Here is a 21,388-nt window from a genome sequence, read left to right on the forward strand (position 1 = left end):
CTAAGTGGGTCACAACCCAGTGAGAAACCTTGTCCTATAAAATTTTAGCCACGTTCTTACCAAATTAAACATTTGAACTGTTTAACTGCACATTATCTCAAGCACATTATGCAAAAAAAGATTCATTTTTGCCTAGTAAGCTTATTCCTGGGAGGGGGGGGTCAAACTTTTGCCAACAGGAGGAAACTAATTCAATTGCTGCTGTTACTTTTACTCTTGAAAGAAAACACCAGGAATAATTAAAGAAAAATGTCTATAGTACCCACCTTGAAAGAAAAATCAATTTGTGGGAAAATTACAAGCAGTAGCATACATTCCAGAGTACATACATTTTGATACATTTATAAATATTTAATAATAGAACAAACTGAATTTCTTCTTTTTGATCCACAATATATATGATACACTCGACAAGCATATAACCCTTTCAGTTGCACAGTTTCTAAACCTGAGTAACTTGAACCGAGCCAAGCTATTGGTCCCAAGTAATCATTGAGTAGATCACATCCTGGCAAAGTCTGTAATTGGCTGTTTTCTGTTTTTTAAATAATATATGCACGTATGTATAATGTTATGTTTGTATGTATTTGTGTGTACATTTATGTGTGCACAATATGTGTACTGCTTAGGTCTCTATTCTCGGTATGGTATCTGTTCACAGACCTTATTTACCAAATATTTATGCCAAATAAAGGTTGAACAAACGAACATATATGATACACATGTACAAGATAAACGTCATGGATAAATTTTTCATTTATAAAGGTATAGTCATAATGCTATTAATGGCCCAATTCTTACGAAAGGAAGCACTGCTGGAACATGCCGGAGGAACATAAAGTGACACATTTTGCAACAGTGCAAGCAGCCAGTGCCTAGTGGGAAGGCCAGAGCCTTCCCCTTTGCACTGGCAGAATGACGGAGACCTGCAGCAGAGATAAGCCAATGCAGGGGGAAGGAAGGAAGTTGAAAGGGGTGGGGGAGGGCAGAACAGGGTGGTGGGCAGATCGGGCGTAGGCAGAAGGGTGGGTTTGGTGGAGACAGTGCATGCTGAATACCAACCCCACATCCCAGGCCTGCTCCACCTGCAAGGATTAACGTAGACTTGCGCCGGCAATATTACTGGTGCAGGTCTGAATTGATCCATGGTGGCTGCTGGAGCTTACCCAAAGGAGATCTCCAGCAGCAAAAATCCCCTGCAAGATGCACTTGGACATGCATACACATACCATTTGCACAAAATGTACTCACATGTTAGCACAAACTCAGCCTCACCCTCTTACCTTACATATTTAAAAGCACACATCCTCATACATAGTTCACATGAATACCCACACTCAACCACCTCAAAGACATGCATGCAAATACACATGCATATGTGGTGGATAAGGGGTTAGGGCAAAGAAAAGGACTTTCTCCAGGCTCTCTCTCTCTCTCTTGTACCCACAACTATGTAGGTTTTCTCCTACTCTACCACTTATTCTTCTCTCCCCTCTCTTCTCTCTCATCCATGTCTTTCCTCTTCATCTCATTGCATCCATCTCCTATTCTTGTTTCTCTTCTTTTCAGATGCTTTGAAAGTGCCTCAAAGACATTTATGACTGTTAAAAGCTAGCTCAGGAAAGGTTGAGAGATCATGAAGGTGCTTTCAAACACCTACAACGGAAGCAGTAACAGAAGCAGCAACAGAAGCAAAGAGGTAGTGAAGACAGCAGGTTGTTGACTGCTACTCATCATCCACCCAATTGCTCTTCTCCTCCAGTGCCCCCCTCCCAATATGTGCACCTATCGGTATCAAATACTGGAAGAGTCACAGCAATCTGAGAATAGGGCACATGTGCTAGCTGCTAGGGGTTCAGCAGAGTTTGAAGAAGTAGAATGTTAACTTGTATGTGTGTGTGTAAGTCTCACCTTTCACAGCTATCATTTTCTAAGTACCACCACTGCAACAAAACTGTATTTCCTCCTATAAAAAAGCTTAGGGTGATCATGATTTACTATCCACTGCAGAAAAGTTAACCCTTGCATTTGATCCAATATTTGATATATTTTCTAGTACTCTTTATGGGGAATATGGATATAATCTAAAACAAAATGTGCTCTTCATTCTTGTACTACTTCTCTCAACAAAGTTTTAGAAATATCTACAAGGATGTTATGACAATGTCTTGTTACCAAACACATTTTCTATAGAACATACATGTTAATTTTTATTAAGATAGTTATGACTTTCCTTTATCTTACCTTCTGTCAGGAAGAAAGTAAATTTTTACATAGGGATTCCTTGGCCTCCCATCTTCCCTTGAAGGAAGATCTTTTGCTCCCAATATTGTAACTATCAATTGATGACCAACCTTGTCATACCACAGTTTTATCTGTAATGAGAAGATATGCATTAATCAGTGGTCTTCTTTTATAATACACACAGATTTCATCAAAACAAATGTACCTTTAAGCCTTCCATTATGTCTTAGTTTTACTAACTATTGCAAAAAAGATAATTTATGTCACTCTAATCTGTGGCATTAAGGCATAAATTGATAGTATATGCCATAGTAATGTAATAAAATGTATTATGTATGTATATTTACCATATAATGGTATCTACCATTACTTTTACCATTTTACCACTACTATGTACCATTACTTTTTTATCCACATAACACACAGATAGTTATGAAGGATTGTTTATTTTTATAACATACATGTTTGTATTTGGCTGATAGATAACCTAACATTGTGGGTGATATGAATTCATGAATTATTGCTGTTTCCAACTCAGTGATTAATATATGGCAAGATAAACATCATGAAATAAGGTAGTGGACACTATCAACTGGTTGGCACTACAAGAATCAATCTGTTAAAGCATTTATACATCCAATTTACAGAAGATTTCTACATGCAAGTATATGATGACTAACTAAATCAACTCAACACAATTACTTAAATCAGTGTGGCACTTAAATCAGTTACTACTCAACTATTTTATTAAATTTTTTTATCAAACAAATTCATCTTTCAGATTTGAAATAGCTAATGAGTTTAGAAATTTAACAAAAATTCATCTTAACCTAACCATTATCCATCCAAATAATTTTGCAGACAAGAAAGAAAAGGGGTATTCAGAACTTTCAGACTCAGGCAGCCCAATCCTATCCTCCACCAGCCTGAACAATGCAGCAACACCAATAGCTTGCATGCTGCATGCAATAGTAGGGAGACAACCAGGGGGCCTGGGAGAGTTACATAAAAAACATTTTTACTTATATCTCCTTAAGCCACCTGGCTGGGTTTCCTTGGACCTGTGCCAGCTATTTAGCTCGCATAAGTCTGAGGAGCCTCAGGAGATATGTCAGGCTGGGAAAAGGAGGACACAATCAGTGTGTGCTGCCACCACCGAGATCCTCTTCCTCCTGCCCCCAGTTCCGCCGGTCCTGACCTGATTCTCCCCTGATCTGCCCCTGCCATCTTCTTACCTGCTCTGGTGGGGTATCCAGGAGCCGCTGAGTGTGTGTTGAGCCTCCAGCCATTTACCACAACAGCTCCAAAGAGCACGGCAGCAGTGCAGCTTTCGCACCACTGGGACAGGGGTTACGGCAGCAAATCAAAAGATCTGCTTCGTAGGCCCTGAATAGAATTGGGCCATCTCATGATGATGCTGATCAATGATTATTACCAACTGAAGAAGTCATAAATAGATGTAATTTGCTCCATAGACAGAACTGCTAGTTTTCATGCAAGGGTTTTCTCTATAGTGGGTTCAGCTGTTGCTCCATACTCTTTGGAAAAAGATGTACTATAATGTCAGGCCATGTCTGCAGCGATCCAGGACACTGTAATTCAACTATTTGACTATAACCATTCTAACTGGTGAACAATGCAACATAATTCTAACATGTTGTGTTACACTTGATTATATTTATGGACAGCAAGACACATTGTATTAATTTTCTTCCTTTTTTCAAAGCACACAGTGTATTATGTTTTTACAACAAATAAGTTTTAGATGTAGTCTGTTCTCAACAAAATTGTCAATAAATTGATTAGAACACTATATATAGTGCATGGGGACTATTCTCAGGTGAGACTATTTTCAGTTAGGCAATACATATCAAGACCCAATAAAGCAGTTGCCTGAATATATTTTAACTAAGAGTCATGTCCATCCTGTCTAATTTCACAAAAATGCAGTATCATCCCTTTGTCTTCATATGGAGATAACTATTTTCCATTTTAGTGGCAAAAAAAAATTGTTAAAACACTATGAAGTTGGAACCTAGTCAAAGAGTTGAGAAGTCATTAGGTTTTGCATGTAGACTCTCTGTATCCCATTTTGTTCTCTCACCTACTTCATGTAATCTTAATTTAATGTACTTTCTTTACTAAATAATAAAAAAATCTTATAACTTGGAAATTTCATAAGCATTAGAAGAGCATGAAAAGAATAAAATTATACAGCATTTATTAAAAAGTTGAACATTTCCACAAAAGTACTTTAGGATAAAAATCAGGTAATGTCCTCTATTTTTAAAAAAAGAGAGAGAGAAAGAAAGCATGCAGCAAATCAAGGTAAGCAATATGACATTCTAACATCCTACAGTTGGGTTAATCTAAAGTATCTTAAGGGATTCCTAATGAAAAAAGGCAAACAACTTGTACCTGAATAAGACTGTCAAATATAGTCCACTATAAGTCATGTAAAATTATTTTGTAGCGACTTATGTTTTCAGTATTTCAACTAATATTTCAAAATACAAACAAGGTAGAAATTCCTTAGACAAGGTACAAATTTATTTGCCTATCTTCTACTCAAAGAGCTACTATCATTTGGAAAATGCAAAAAAGGAAGTGTTAAAGTAATGAAAATGAGTTATTTAAAGAGACATTAACCTTGATACAATAAGGTCAAACATCAAAAGCACAAGATTAACTATTACCAGTTCAAGGTACACATTTATGTGAGACATACAATTATTGGTGCTGAAATCTGTGTTTGTTTAATTAAATACAAAATTAAAAAACAAAACAAATTGTCTCTTTAAATTTTTATTTAGTATTTTAATCCCCATGCAGAACTTTTCAAGCTGCTCACAAGACGATATGAAATTTGTTAACATGATTTGAAGCAACACATTAAAAAATTAAAATGGGAAAACGGATCAAACTGTGACGTTTTCCTACTATGCATTTTCCAAGACAAACAAAAAATAAATAAACACAACTTTAGTTTCTATCAGGCAGATGAAGCCTTTACCTGAACCCTAGGAACAAAAGGCGTTGTTCTTCTACTAAGGCTTTGGCTCTGGTAAGCAAAATTAAAGAAAAAGCAATAAAACAAAACCAAAAAGACAATACACTCAAAACTAAAGGACTAAAAGTAAAACAAGGACACATAACTGTTAACACTGCATTATGCAAAGGACATATTCATCTAAAAATGACTTTTAAAATGCAGTGCATAAATTAAATCTGCAAGTGCCTTTTAAATGGATAAAAACGTTATATGTTCCTCTACTGACAGCATTACATTACAATAGGAAACACCGATATCTAATCTCTTTCATAATCTAAATAAAATCTGTTAAAACTGTCCCACCCATATTCATTGCTTTCAAACTTCAACTTCTTCCCAACTCCCAAACTAGGAGAGTTCTTCCCATGTGCGAAGTCTATCACCATAAAGGTCACTTGAGGTAAAAGGTATCAGGATATAGAATTGTCAATACAGAATGATGTAAACGAGGATTAGAAAACATTAACACTGAGACAACATTCCATACTTTTATCATCAAAATGTTCTTTCTGCTGTAATTCATCTGTCAAAACTAAGATTTGCCATGGGAACACTAAGAAACCTGAAGCATTTCCAGTCCAAAACCACATTATACCAGGGATGTGCAATGTGGGGTGGCAGGTGAGGCAGAACCGCCCTACCGTAGTCAACAGAAATATTTGCAGCCTTCCCTACGACTGTGCTAATGCTTTACATGTGCACTCTGATTCAGAAAGTGGGTGGAACGTGTGTGCAGTTGCAACGAAGGCTGCAGCTATTTTCTGTGGACTATGGTAGGGTTGTTCTGCCTCCCACACCATACATCCTGCATTATGCTGGTTTCAATGTGGGCTTGGAATTAATTAGAGGCAAGGTCCAATCACAGAGCCAAGACTCAGCCTAAGCACAAATAAAAATAATAATTATTATTTTTAATTATAAATAATAATAAAGTGTGTATCCGCCATTATTTAATTCTTTTTCAAGTACTCCTAAAGGTCCTGGTAAGTACCCCTGGGGGGACACATACTCCAGGTTGGGAACCACTGCAGCATAGGATCATATGTTATCCTATAGAGACCATATCTAAAAATCTTCAGAAAGCAAAATCTGAAAATGTGTTGATCTGCAATTTCAAAATGCATTGATTCATGTACATGCTTGGAATGCATATAGATATCTGCCACTAGGTAATTGAAAATAATGATGAAAAACAGCTGACTGTTTAGAAATGGGTTAATTAATGTTTCATTACCTCTGTTTTCTGAGCACAAGCCAGTTTAGGCTAAGTTTCTCTTAGAGAAGTGACTCATGGTATCTTTATGATATAATGCATGTCTAGCCCAAGTTTCCACCCCCAGTTTCTGAGATGGCAAGATATATCATTCTCCTCCCATTTTTTCTGCCTTGGGATAAAAAGTGAAGGGGAAACAGAGCACCAGCAGCAGAGAACAATGGTAACGCCACTGCCAGGGAGGAACAGTCAGTCAGCTGGCCAGCCAATAGCATGGTGAGGCCCCAATGCTATCCAATTTTCCAGAGTTGATGCAGCCATGCCAACAGGGCGTGCACTGTTCCTTTTCCTGATGGCTGCATCGGTGCTGCAATGTTAGATAGGACTGGGCCCTGAGGCAGCAGAATCATAGTGCTCTTATGCATGTGCTGCAGAAGTGTCCTTAGACTATGCTTCTAAGGACACTTCTGCAGCACATGCATAAGGGTATAAGAAGAGCCCTCCTGGATCAGGCCAAGAGCTCATCTAGTCCAGCTTCCTGTATCTCACAGTGGTTCTCCAGATGCTTCAGCAAGCATTCAAGGTAACAAGATACCTGTATCCTGTTGCCACTCCCATGCACCTGGCATTCAGAGATAGGCTACCTCTAAAACCCAGAGGCTGCATTTTCTTTTCATCAGTGCTTGTAACCCATGATCGACTTTTCATCCAAAAATCTGCCCTTTTTTAGAGGTATCTAGGCCAGGTGCCATCACTACATCCTACAGCAAGGAGCACCACAGATTAATTACACACTGGGTAAAAAAATATTCTCTTTCATCTGTTCTAATTCTCTCGCCAACCAATTTTAGTGGATGACCCCTGAATGACTGTGATGCAAGAGTAAAAAGAGCTTTGTTCTATCCACTCTATCCATCCCATGCATAATTGTATATGCCTCAATAACAATTTTATAAGTCTCAATTTATCACAAGGCAGGTGCCCACTTTATAGAGCAAAGAGTCCTGAATGTTGTAGCCTTTCTTCTTTAAGGGATGTGCCCCAGACAACTAATCATTTTGGTCATTCTCTTCTGCACCCTTTCCAGTTCCACTATACCCTTTTTGAGATGTGACAACCAGAACTGGACACAATACTACAGATGTGGCCTTACCATCAATTTGTACTTTACACTTACATACACTGAAGAACATCTGTCATTTTGTGGTCTATTCCCCCAGTTTAGAGAGATCCTTATGGAGCTCTTCACAATCCCTTCTGGACTTCACCACCCAGAAACATTTAGTGCCATTGGCAAACTTGTCAACCTTCCTACATATCCCCAACTCCAGGTCATTTACGAGCAAGTTTAAAAGCACCAGTTCCAAGACCAATCTTTGTGGCACACAGCTTTTCACCTCCCTCCACTGTGAAAATTGTTTCCTGGTCTTCAGTTCCTAATACACAAGAGGACCTCCCTCTTATTCCCAGACCGTGGAATTTTTTTCAGAGGGACTGAGTCAAACATCTTCTGAAAGTCCAGAAGGCTCACCCACATCCATATGCCTGCTGACCTTTTCAAAGAATTCTAAACGATTCATGAGGCAAGATTTGCCCTTACACAAGCCATGATGACTCTTCCCTCAACAAAGCTTGTTCTTCAATATGTTTTAAGATGCAACAGCCCCTGGGTGACTTCTCTCTGACAGAGACCTGAGAGGGGAAGAAGATGTGCCCACCAATCTGCCTACTATGTTGGGGAAGCAGAAGTGTCCCCAGATCACTAGCTTAACTGGGTTATAGCCAAAATAGCCCTTTAAGCCAGGGACCCAGGCAAAAGAGAGAAGTCACACAGGGATCCCATGGAGGCAGGTCCTGACCCAGCTGTAGCCCTAGGTCCCAGCACTAGCCTCACCATGCTTCACTAGCAGGTACTTTATCAATGTACAGGTTGAGCAGCCAGTGTGTGGAATACAGAAGAAAACATACAAACAAGGAGCACAAATGTATATCAGCCCAGCATTCCAAATTCCTAAACTAGTTAAATCTGAACACTGCTTCTTCTTCCATCTTCTTTTGCTCTCTGCTTGATCAGGCAAAACTGATTTAAACCCCCCCCCCTTTGCACACAGGTGTGGTTTCACAGTACATTCCAACTGTCTCTTAAGAAAGATAGCTGTATTTGCTAATTAGTTTCCATAATCCCTTAGCAATTATTGTGCCATACCAAAGTAAAAAGAATCATTTTGCATTTAGCATCTTTGAGGAGAGTCAAGGCCCAAACCTTTCATCGTTACACGCTGTTGAGTACTACCGAGTTGCTGCCAGAAACGGTAAATTGTGTTTGCCACACAGCTGTGGCCCTCCTAAATCCCCTGGCACCAGTAAGTCCATGGTGGGGGTAGGCTGTGGGCAGGAACAGTGAGGAACGAGGTGTTGGGGAGGAGGCAGGAGGGGGTGGATCTTGCAGAAGTCACACGCACCAGATTTTATCCCCTCCTTTTTAAAATCTCTCTGCCCCTTTTGGTGTTGTATGTCTGAGGAGATCCATAGGCATACTGAGGGCTTACATAGAAGTAAGTAAAAATGTTTTTCACTTCACTTTTTTCCTTCAGGTTCCCCCCACCACCACCACTCTAGTATGAAGTGTGTGTCTTACAAACTCTGCATGCTGTGTGGCAGGGGATAGCATTCAGCTCTCAGCCTAATAGCACAAACAAACCTCACAGATATGATTTTTAAAAAAGAGAGTCAACTAGCTATAAATACCACCAAGGGGAAACAAAGGAGTTTATGGCATCTCAGAAAATCCAAGAAGAAATAGATTATATAATTTCATTTAAAATTGTATGAATTGCAGACAAGTGCTTCTAATCAGAGCAGCATCTGAGTCCTGAAGTTCTCCTTCTTGACCTTACTATTTAACAAATATCTCTAATTAGTATGAATGCATGTTAGTTGCACAATGTAGTTTTCTGCACCTTTTTCGAGTTAAGTATTAGTATTTGTTCTGATGCTACAGATCACTTATACTTTTTTAACTACTATGAACACTGCATTCTTTATTGTTTCTCTCACACTTCTGCAAAGATTCAAAGTAAAAACCAAAACATCCTACAAAAAAGGAATCCATAAATAATATTACACTAACAGCCCAATCTTATGCTTAAGCCCTGCTGATAAAGCAGTGCCAAAATGGCTCACACTATATCCTATGGAGGGGAGGGCAGTCCTGGAGGTCTCCTTACTTTGGAGTAAGCCTCTTATGTTACAGAAGGGTCTACTGAGACCTGCACTAGTGAAATAGTTGGCTCAGGTCTGCATGGACCCAGGAAATGTGATCGGGTCTGAAAAGGGGGTTTGAATTTGACCACTGCTGCTACCACTGAACCCACCCACTTCCTGGACCCAATCTACCTTTCCTACCCCATATCTATCTCTCTCTCCAACCATCAAGGGCCTTGGTGAAGTCACAGCCACATGCTCGGTCACTCCAGCCTTCCGACAAGCACTTCACGCACTGTTAGAGAAATATGTTTATGACTATTCTAAGGTAGTTACCACTGGGAGAAACCTCATTCCACCAGCAGCAGTGCTCAGCAGGACTGGGCTGTACACAGTCAAATCACAAGATTCAACACCACCATACCAACATCATTAGGTTAGCCCTGTTCACTAAAAATAAGCCCTCATAAGAATGTCTTATACCACGCTCAGCTTGGAATGCTTGCAATCAAGTTTTTTAAAGTCCCAGGAAGAAACTCCATTATTACAGGACAATCTTTAAGACCACCTCTCTGCATACAATTACCATGCAGGGCTTACTCAGCCTCAGAAGATTATGACAGTACCGTCCGACTTCAACATCCATGGGGTTTCCATTTCTAGACCTTATGGGCTTTCTGAGGAAGTTCCTAAGCTCAAAGCGACCAAGTTTAAGAAAGAATTTTACCCCTTTGCCCTGATAAGTTTTAACCATGCAGGGGTCCTGCATACACAAATAAATTATCCCATATCCGCGGTTACCAGGGCACGCCTGTAATGCAATTTACAAATGTCCAGAAGATAACGGACAAGAGGGCCTGAGACTACGCTTTGCCACTTACTCTTCTTTAATATCCTTACTAGCATGTTTTTCCTTGTTGCTTTTTCAGCAATCAGCATCAGTAGTCACTCCCAGTAGCCTCCCTCCTCAACCCTCCCTGTATGACAAGTAGAAGTCACCAGTCATCTGCATGAGTAGCAAATGACAGTTCCATTAACCCAGACTAATCCCACTGTTTCCTACAGGAAAGCTGGTTTTCATTTATGTGTTTTTGACGTACAAGCCTAGACTGATTATCCCCGGATTTGGAACCAGAAGTTTTAGGTGTGATTTCCAGGAAAGTAAAACCCATGTAAATTGAGAGCTGTCTATAAGGTATTCATTAAATTTGAAGTTAAAATCAAGATAACAAATGTTCACTCTGAAACTGGGGGAGTTAAAACAGACTTGCAATTATTGTTCACGTATAAATATAGTACAATTTATTAATACATGTTTATATCCTGCAGCAGGTCCTAGCTACCTTGACACTCCAGGATGAAAAACTTAAAACAGACTTGCAGTTATTTCCTATCAATCTGAGGAATTATCAGGTAAAGGATAATAGCCTCTCAGAATTAATTTTATTTAAATAAAATATTTATATCCTACCTTTCCTCCCATAAAAATGGGACGCCCAAGGCAGCTAACAACAGAAGTTAAAACATATATAAAGAATAATAAAATACAGCAAAAGAAAAATCACAAAAACTAAAAGCAGAAAACCCTGTTCTGATAGACCAGGTACAAGTCAGAGGTCAGCTAACAGAAGGTCCAAGAAATTATTTTAGCAGAGCTATCTTTCCTTGTCTTTCGGCTATCTTTCCTATCTTTCGGCATCACCTGGCAGGACAAAGTTCCAAACAATACAGTCCTGGAACGAGCTGGAATCCCTAGCATGTATGCATTGCTGAAACAGAGACGCCTTGCCTCGGTCATGTCATGAGAATGGATGATAACCGTATCCCAAAGGATCTCCTCTATGGAGAACTCGTGCAGGGAAAGCGCCCTACAGGTAGACCACAGCTGCTATACAAGGACATCTGCAAGAGGGATCTGAAGGCCTTAGGAATGGACCTCAACAGGTGGGAAACCCTGGCCTCTGAGAGGCCCGCTTGGAGGTAGGCTGTGCAGCATGGCCTCTTCCAGTTTGAAGAGACACTTGGCCAACAGACTGAGGCTAAGAGGCAAAGAAGGAAGGCCCATAGCCAGGGAGACAGGCCAGGGACAGACTGCACTTACTCCCAGTGTGGAAGGGATTGTCACTCCCAAATTGGCCTTTTCAGCCACACTAGATGCTGTTCCAGAACCACCATTCAGAGCGCGATACCATAGTCTTTTGAGACTGAAGGTTGCCAACTGAACTGAACTTTCCTTGTACACTCAGACAGTGCATATGCAAGGATGTTTGTAAAGATATTAATTGCCATTAGAAAATATTAGGAACCACATCTTTAAACAACCCTTACGCTATTGATAAAAAGGCATTTACCCAGTTTCCATATATATATGAATTGGAATTTGCGTTGAGCTGGAATTTGATTCACAAAAAGTCTGAGCACTAACAATTCTAATGCCAGTCGTCTACAATTAAAATCAATTTGCACATTTGAAAATCAGCAGCTCAGGAAAATCAACTTTATGGTTAAGCAAAAGGAATTACCAAATGCTTCTGTATAGCTCTATGCCCCCAAGAAGAAGGTCACACATTTTAGAAATGATAAATAGCCTAAATACAGGTTTTCTAGTTTCTGCAACAATAGCACACATGAGGATGGAGTCCACCTCACAGGAAGTCTTTAAGCTTCTGAAAGCAAAACTCATTTTTTTTCTAGCATACAGAGACATATTAAAAATTTACGGCTCAATCCTATCAAGGGTCTATAGCAGCAGATCTCGCATTTCACTGCCATATGCCCCTCTGCGGCAGCAAAATGACTGCAGCCATCCTGCATTTCAAAACTGCTAACAAAAATGGTCGGAAAATCTACCTGCTCACCAGAACCAGTGACAGTTTGCTGTCAGAGGGGGTGGTTCATGGGAGGATTGGGGCAGAGACTGGGCCAGGCTACAGGCTACAACAAAAACCCTTGACTTCCGACGGGCGGACTTCCCTCAAATGAGGAGGCTGGTTAGGAGGAGGTTGAAAGGGAGGGTAAAAAGAGTCCAGTCTCTCCAGAGTGCATGGAGTCTGCTTAAAACAACAGTAATAGAGGCCCAGCAGAGGTGTATACCGCAAAGAAAGAAGGGTTCCACTAAATCCAGGAGAGTGCCCGCATGGCTAACCAGCCAAGTTAGAGAGGCTGTGAAGGGCAAGGAAGCTTCCTTCCGTAAATGGAAGTCTTGCCCTAATGAAGAGAATAAAAAGGAACATAAACTGTGGCAAAAGAAATGTAAGAAGGTGATAGGGGAGGCCAAGCGAGACTATGAGGAACGCATGGCCAGCAACATTAAGGGGAATAATAAAAGCTTCTTCAAATATGTTAGAAGCAGGAAACCCGCCAGAGAAGCGGTTGGCCCTCTGGATGGTGAGGGAGGGAAAGGGGAGATAAAAGGAGACTTAGAGATGGCAGAGAAATTAAATGAGTTCTTTGCATCTGTCTTCACGGCAGAAGACCTCGGGCAGATACCGCTGCCCGAACGGCCCCTCCTAACCGAGGAGTTAAGTCAGATAGAGGTTAAAAGAGAAGATGTTTCAGACCTCATTGATAAATTAAAGATCAATAAGTCACCGGGCCCTGATGGCATACACCCAAGGGTTATTAAGGAATTGAAGAATGAAGTTGCAGATCTCTTGACTAAGGTATGCAACTTGTCCCTCAAAACAGCCACGGTACCAGAAGATTGGAGGATAGCAAATGTCACGCCTATTTTTAAAAAGGGAAAGAGGGGGGACCCGGGAAACTATAGGCCGGTCAGCCTAACATCCATACCGGGTAAGATGGTGGAATGCCTCATCAAAGATAGGATCTCAAAACACATAGACGAACAGGCCTTGCTGAGGGAGAGTCAGCATGGCTTCTGTAAGGGTAAGTCTTGCCTCACGAACCTTATAGAATTCTTTGAAAAGGTCAACAGGCATGTGGATGCGGGAGAACCCGTGGACATTATATATCTGGACTTTCAGAAGGCATTTGACACGGTCCCTCACCAAAGGCTACTGAAAAAACTCCACAGTCAGGGAATTAGAGGACAGGTCCTCTCGTGGATTGAGAACTGGTTGGAGGCCAGGAAGCAGAGAGTGGGTGTCAGTGGGCAATTTTCACAATGGAGAGAGGTGAAAAGCGGTGTGCCCCAAGGATCTGTCCTGGGACCGGTGCTTTTCAACCTCTTCATAAATGACCTGGAGACAGGGTTGAGCAGTGAAGTGGCTAAGTTTGCAGACGACACCAAACTTTTCCGAGTGGTAAAGACCAGAAGTGATTGTGAGGAGCTCCAGAAGGATCTCTCCAGACTGGCAGAATGGGCAGCAAAATGGCAGATGCGCTTCAATGTCAGTAAGTGTAAAGTCATGCACATTGGGGCAAAAAATCAAAACTTTAGATATAGGCTGATGGGTTCTGAGCTGTCTGTGACAGATCAGGAGAGAGATCTTGGGGTGGTGGTGGACAGGTCGATGAAAGTGTCGACCCAATGTGCGGCGGCAGTGAAGAAGGCCAATTCTATGCTTGGGATCATTAGGAAGGGTATTGAGAACAAAACGGCTAATATTATAATGCCGTTGTACAAATCGATGGTAAGGCCACACCTGGAGTATTGTGTCCAGTTCTGGTCGCCGCATCTCAAAAAAGACATAGTGGAAATGGAAAAGGTGCAAAAGAGAGCGACTAAGCTGATTACGGGGCTGGGGCACCTTCCTTATGAGGAAAGGCTACGGCGTTTGGGCCTCTTCAGCCTAGAAAAGAGACGCTTGAGGGGGGACATGATTGAGACATACAAAATTATGCAGGGGATGGACAGAGTGGATAGGGAGATGCTCTTTACACTCTCACATAATACCAGAACCAGGGGACATCCACTAAAATTGAGTGTTGGGCGGGTTAGGACAGACAAAAGAAAATATTTCTTTACTCAGCGCGTGGTCAGTCTGTGGAACTCCTTGCCACAGGATGTGGTGCTGGCGTCTAGCCTAGACGCCTTTAAAAGGGGATTGGACGAGTTTCTGGAGGAAAAATCCATTATGGGGTACAAGCCATGATGTGTATGCGCAACCTCCTGATTTTAGGAATGGGTTAAGTCAGAATGCCAGATGTAGGGGAGAGCACCAGGACGAGGTCTCTTGTTATCTGGTGTGCTCCCTGGGGCATTTGGTGGGCCGCTGTGAGATACAGGAAGCTGGACTAGATGGGCCTATGGCCTGATCCAGTGGGGCTGTTCTTATGTTCTTATGTTCTTATAAGCATGTTGTGGGCAATTTCGGGGCAGATCTTAGCAGCAGTGCCAAGATGCCCCCAGCCTGGGCTTAATACACCCACCCCCTTTGGTTTACTCAGATTTATGCCAGCAAAAGAGCTGGAATAGTTCTGAGTAGCACACTGGGGCCCAGGGAATGGTGGAGTAGGTATCAAAGTTCTTTACTCACCGCTCTGCTGCTATCTTATAGCATGCAACAGAGACTGCATTAGCACTGCGCTCGCACTGGGCTGGCCCAGGATAGGATTGGGTCATAAAATGTACAGTTTAGTAATCCTCTAATTACTGACCATAGAATTACTACTTATAAACACTAGCGCAAGAACAGAGGAATAAGAGGTTTGGGGATGGATGTGTAAAAGAGACTAAAAAAACAGAAGACCATCAAATCATAGAAAAAAGACACACTTTTGTTGGGACTCTGCCACAAAAGACTGTAAACCTAGGACCCTGCTGATTCAGCCTGTATCACCCACCAAACACTGGTCAAAAGAAAGTATTGCAACAAGACTGCACAGATCTGTAATAGACCAGCAAGAGGATAGGGCAAGTCATTTGGTTTGATTAAGAAGTTCCAGTTAAGGACTACTTTGGTTCAAGCAGTAAGAGGTCATAGCTCGTTGCTGCTCTCAGAAACACACTGATTTGCACAACCACTTGGCAGTAAGTTGCCCAGTCTTTCTGTTAGTGCCTTGCCACACTCATCTCTCTGCTTCAGGCACATGCACATGCACGTGTGTTACAGAACTGTCTGTTTGCATGTGTGTATTTCAATGTGGTTGAAGGACTCTTACTTTTCCCAGTGATACCAACCAAAGCTTACTGAGAGGTAGTGGGAAGCTGCAGCAGCAGTGAACTATCCTCTTTTTTACCCTGGTGCTATTTAACAATTCCCAGATGCCCCAACCCCAACACAGAATGAGATAGTCCACTGCTCCCTGTAATTGCCCAATAAGCATCCCCATGGATTCTGGTTCACTGGGCAGTAAATGGGCAGCAATGCCAACAGTCACAAAATCCCTTTGCTGCCTCAAGGATCGGCCAGGGATACGTGTGGGTCCTTACATGGGCAAGGCCCCTGGCCCACACCCTATCAGGCCCCACAGGTGGAGCCACCCCTGATTTTAACACTTGAAATATTACATACAAAGTCAATAAAAGAGGAAAAAAATATACATTATACACAAACTACAGCCCCATTCATGTTGAAAAATAGTTAAAATAAAAGAGAATTAAAGACTATAGTAACTTCAGTGCATAGTTATCTAATGTTTCCCATTAAAAATGTTTTATGAGGAAAAAAAGAGAGATGAACAAATGTTTACATACTGAAAGTTGTCCAGATAAGAATTGTGGAACATCCCTCAGCATGCCAGGACTCATGGGAGAAGTGACTGAAATAGAAGGCCGGTCCATTTTTTGAGATTCAAATGAGCTAGAACCTGAAAGGAGAATTAACTATATTAAAAATACTTATCAGTTATGCTGTTTGATATTCTGATTATGTAAACGCCATGACAGGAAGAATTCAAATATAAAGAAACAGGTTGTGAGGCTGAAATCCTGAACACAGTTACATGCACCTTATGACAATATTCAGTAGACTCAATCAAGCATGAACAGCTCAAATATTGAAGTTACAGAACTTTCAGAATAGGCGTACCCCCCACAACGAGGGTTTTATTCCAGAAGCCCCTGCAGTTAACTGAAACCACAGATACCAGGGAACGTCCTCCCACCCTCCAGAGGCAAGGGGAGCTCTGCTCCCCTTGCCTCCAGAGGGTCCTTTGAGCCCAGCAGAATGAGCCTCAGTCTGAGACTTAGAGTGAAAAAGTCACTTTCAGTTTTGTCAAAAAACCAGATGTGACATTTTTAATGCCTTATAAGGGCATTATAGGGCTTCCCCAGGTCTCCTAATGCCTCACAAGGCATTAGAAACATCACTTGCGGTTTAAAAAAAACAAACTGTAAGTGACGTTTTTCATTCTAAGTCTGAGCGCGGCAGAGGCCACAGATGGACGTGCAAGGCCTCTAACAAGCTCAAAGGACCCTCCAGAAGCGATGGGAGTGGAGCTCCCCTCATCTCTGGAGGGGATGCAGAGGGGGAGTGAACCTAATCCGCAGATAAGTGAATTTGCAGATACAGGATCTGTGGATACACCCCCCCACCCCATATTTCCTTTTCACTAAAATAACTGTGTTGCATTCACATACTCTAGTTCAGGGGTAGGTAACCTAAGGCCAGGGGCTGGATTCATCCTGCCACCTGAAGTCAGCAGGCCTGCAGTCTGCAGCCTGTAGCGAAGTGACTTTTCCTTGGGAAAAGTGGTGGTGGCAGGGACACTGGAACTCCAGGAGGTTGGAAAGGTAGCTCTGCCATTGGCTATCTGGTGTGTGGCAAATTAGGCAAGAGACTTTGCTGCCTGCACACATGACTGAGCACAAATTAAGCACCGTGCCAGGCAATAAGTCTGCAGCAGTAGGGGGTGTGGGCTGGGGGAAGGCAATGGCAGCCTCATGGGTTTTTTGGAGTGGTGATGTTGGCTGTGTATGCAGTGGTCTATGGTGTACCTGCAGGGGCTGCAGTGGCACTTGGGCTGGGGCACCCACAGTTCATCCCTCTCAGGCTCGATCACCAGCCTGGCACAGGCTGACTTGCTTTACTTGTGCTCCATCCTCTTCATCATGGGCGTGTCAGTGCTACAGAACTGGTATTTCGGTGAACTGGGCTGCCACATGCTGCTCAGCCTCAACCTGCTCATCATCACTGTTCCCTGTTCCCAAGTAGCTGTGTACCACCAAATCGAGCTCCAGTGTAAAGTTCAGCAACCGGGATGTTCGATGATTGTGTCATTGGCAAATATCTAGAAGTGGCATTGCAATGTAGTGGGCCACTATTCACTCACAGACATGGCCTTTGGCTCCTGTGTCAAAAAGGCTGCCGACCCATGCTCTAGATCAGGGGTGCCCAAACCCCATCCCGGGGGCCACTTGCGGCCCTCGGGGGCTCCCAATCAGGCCCTCAGGGAGCCCCCAGTCTCCAATAAGCCTCTGGCCCTCCAGAGACTTGCTGGACCCCGTGCTGGCCCGACGCAACTGCTTTCAGCATGAGAACGACTGTTTGACCTATCACCTGAGCTGTGGGGCGAGGGCTCCCCCCACTAATTGCTGTTTCATGTCTATGATGCAGCAGTGGCAGTGAAGGAAAGGCTGGCCTTGCTTTGTGCAAGGCCTTTTATTGGTCTTGAGCTACTGTAAAATCTTCATTCATTCATATAAGTTCCATCTCTAATAAATTCATTTATGTAAATTTATTCAAATTTGAAATGTAAATTAATTACTTTCCCGGCCCCCGACACAGTGTCAGACAGATGATGTGGCCCTCCTGCTGAAATGTTTGGACACCCCTGCTCTGGATCTTAAAGAATTATGCTTATTCAACCTTATCCAAATGCTGCAATATAAGACCTTGTATTGAATACTTGAGCTTGGTAAGATCAATGCTGTTCCAAGTAGTTATTTGCTAGTTATGTTACACATGCAGCACAATCCTAAACATGATTATTCAGAATTAAGTACTCTGCTCTCAATTGGACATACTCCCAACTAAGTTTCTAGGATTGCAGTTTTAGAGTAGATAAAGGGCAATAATATTTTACACCTTGAAAAGTAAAACTTTTTGATTAAAGATTTTCAGTTAGAAGTAGTGGGTTTTTTTATACTGTGTGGTTAAAAATGGTTACAGAAACTCTCAATCATTGTCATTCAATTAAAAACAGATACAGGGCCAAATTTAAAATCACTGTAATAATATTTGTTCAGTATGATGGTTTTTCTAAAATATAAACATTCTAGGTTGGATCTAGAGCTTGCATGAGTGGAAGGAAACTTTTATGCCCATTCTTCTCCATCCCCTGTGCCACCTTGAAAAGGTGGCAGTCATGGTGTGGAAGGGTCCCCTCACCCTCAGGAGTAGCTTTATATGGGGGCTCAGGAGTACTCTGGCAAGAAGGGGAAAAGAGCCCTTGTGTTAGACTCTTTCTGCTTGTACAAGGTCTGGATCCAGTTCTCTGATTTTAATATCATGAAATTTGTTTTATAAGATTATGTTATACGATGTTTAACAAAAAAAAACAGGAAATTAAAAAGTTAGGATTGACGTCAATCCTATTTCCACCTTCTATGGGTTTTTTTTTCAATTTTAATAAAAAAATAACATTATTTTATAAAAGAGCATGCACCCTAACATTATATTTCCTGACTACTGACAGTTTATTATTAAACAAAGTTTGAGGAGGTAGATAATACAGATAGAAGAGAAATGCCCATAAAGACACAAGATTTAGAGGAATGTCTTTTCAATTTTCAGTTGGCTTCATATAGGTAACATTAAATTTATCCTTCCTGCAAAAAAAGATACTTACTAGATTCCAATTGTGCATGTGTACTGTCAGGTATTCGGGGAATATCCCTGCAATTATGAACAGCAAAACAAACTCATATCATACCTACTGATTACTAAAGTAATTACACAAAAATGTGACATTTAAAAATAAAAAGACCACATAGCAGAACCACCTAAATAGCAGAAAAGATATATTTGTTTTCTATATACTGTACAAAATAATATTTACATAGACAAATAAAGTGTGCAGCAAAGATTCAGATCTAGTATAATATATAAATTACAGCAAAATTACTATCTAGCATAACGAACAGGTCTATCAATAGCAACTAGTCATGATGGCTAAGGCTGCAATATCCCTCTGTGGCAGCGTTAGCATTCCTCTGAATACCAGCATCAAGACAGAAATAGCAGAAGAGAAATGCACCTTTCTCTCCAGCTTGTGTCTTCACAGAGGCAGCTATGGACCACTGTGTGAAAGAGGATGTTTGACCATTGGCCTGATCCAGGAGGACTTTTCTTTTGTTCTTCATGTGCAACTGCTACAGTACGATGACACATACAAACTTTCCACCAAGTGATCCACCAATATCTATACATTGACAAACTGCTGGCACCAAGGTACAAAACACTGCAAATGGTCCAAGCAAACTTAATAAAAGGGTGCAATCTGGCTTGGCTATTTCCCAATAGTGGTATTTAAATCAGATTGGATGTAAGCTGTAAAACGTTCTCTTTACATTCATATAGAATATCATACAATCAAACCAAAGAAATATTAAGTCCTGTTGATTTCAATAAAATTCAAGTAGCTTTCACTAAATTGTTTCACAAAGAATTATATCTATGCTCTTTACCTTTAATAGCATATATATATGCATACGTTGTGAAGATTTTAGATATGAATGTGATGAAGTTCTTCCCAAACTAGGGAGAACACAGATCTGCACCATAAGAGAACTATATCAACGCAATGCAAGGTGGGAAAAAATTATTTGTATACACCCTTTAACTAGGCGAAAGCATGCAATTAGACAAAGGATTATTTGAATTCTTCATATGTATATGGAAATATACTATGCAAACAAAAGGTGGGATTTTTGTTATTATTATTAAGAACTAGGGTTTGAATATTTCAATACCTTAATATAAGAAATAAAATAATTAAACCCACTTCACCAATGTGACAATGAGAATTGTCTTTCATTAACTAAAAATGTCTACTTAGCCTTTCCACTTTAAAAAGTTTGCAAGGTAGTTTATGGGAACAGTAAAATGCCCTTAAGATTAATAATGAGATTACAAAGATAAAAAAATTAGAATGGCACCACAGAACAAATATCAGCAGAGCCACATGGACATTAAAAGCTGTGGATGTTACTGAAATGCTTGGATAAATGGGGCATACTTAACCTAACACCTAAATGATAACAACAATGGCACCATTCAAACTTCTTTGAGGACCAAGTTCCAAATATAAGATATCACTTAGTTCTCTCTGGTAGACTCCTGTCTAAACTTAAACTGGAGGAGAAAAGCCGTTGAAAAGAATTGGTAGCCACATTTTTGTGGGAAAAGACAATTCTATAGATATCCTGATACCAGACCTTTATGGTCTGTAGATAAAAGACAGCACTTTTTAAAGCCAGGAAATAAACTAATGCAAATATTTCCATATTGTTAAAATATGATCACTAAGAATGTTCTAGTCAACAATCAATTTGGCAGGCAAGCTTGGACTCAGTTAAAGGGCCCAATCCTTCCAATTTTCCAGCACCACTGCAACCGTAATGCAGCCCTGAGGTAAAGGAACAAATATTCCCATACCTTATGACTGCCTCCCCAGCACAGGATGCAGTGCATGCCCCATGGGCACAGCTGCACCAGTACTGGAAAACTGGATAGGATTGGGCCCAAAGTTTCCAAATATTTTTCAAGGGCAATCCAACATATAACACATTGCAATAATCAAAAAATTCATCAATGCAAGGAAGAAGG

General features: G+C 41.1%; 1 protein-coding gene across 28 annotated transcripts in view; it reads right to left on the reverse strand.

The window, feature by feature from the left end:
* The window catches only part of RIMS2 (regulating synaptic membrane exocytosis 2), a 513,992-nt gene that overhangs the window by 254,559 nt on the left and 238,045 nt on the right, over positions 1-21,388 (reverse strand). For 21 of the 28 annotated variants that reach the window (XM_066624817.1, XM_066624816.1, XM_066624825.1 and 18 more), the window contains 3 exons: positions 19,410-19,456; positions 16,315-16,427; positions 2,245-2,375 (listed from right to left, as the gene is read on the reverse strand). In XM_066624817.1, the coding sequence (XP_066480914.1) occupies positions 2,245-2,375; positions 16,315-16,427; positions 19,410-19,456 (291 nt within the window). Of the gene's footprint in view, positions 1-2,244; positions 2,376-5,257; positions 5,306-16,314; positions 16,428-19,409; positions 19,457-21,388 lie in introns of all 28 variants that reach the window. The other 7 variants (XM_066624819.1, XM_066624829.1, XM_066624814.1 and 4 more) reach the window with 1 other exon arrangement.

Source organism: Tiliqua scincoides, chromosome 4, assembly GCF_035046505.1.
Source record: "Tiliqua scincoides isolate rTilSci1 chromosome 4, rTilSci1.hap2, whole genome shotgun sequence".
Classification (NCBI taxonomy): domain Eukaryota; kingdom Metazoa; phylum Chordata; class Lepidosauria; order Squamata; family Scincidae; genus Tiliqua; species Tiliqua scincoides.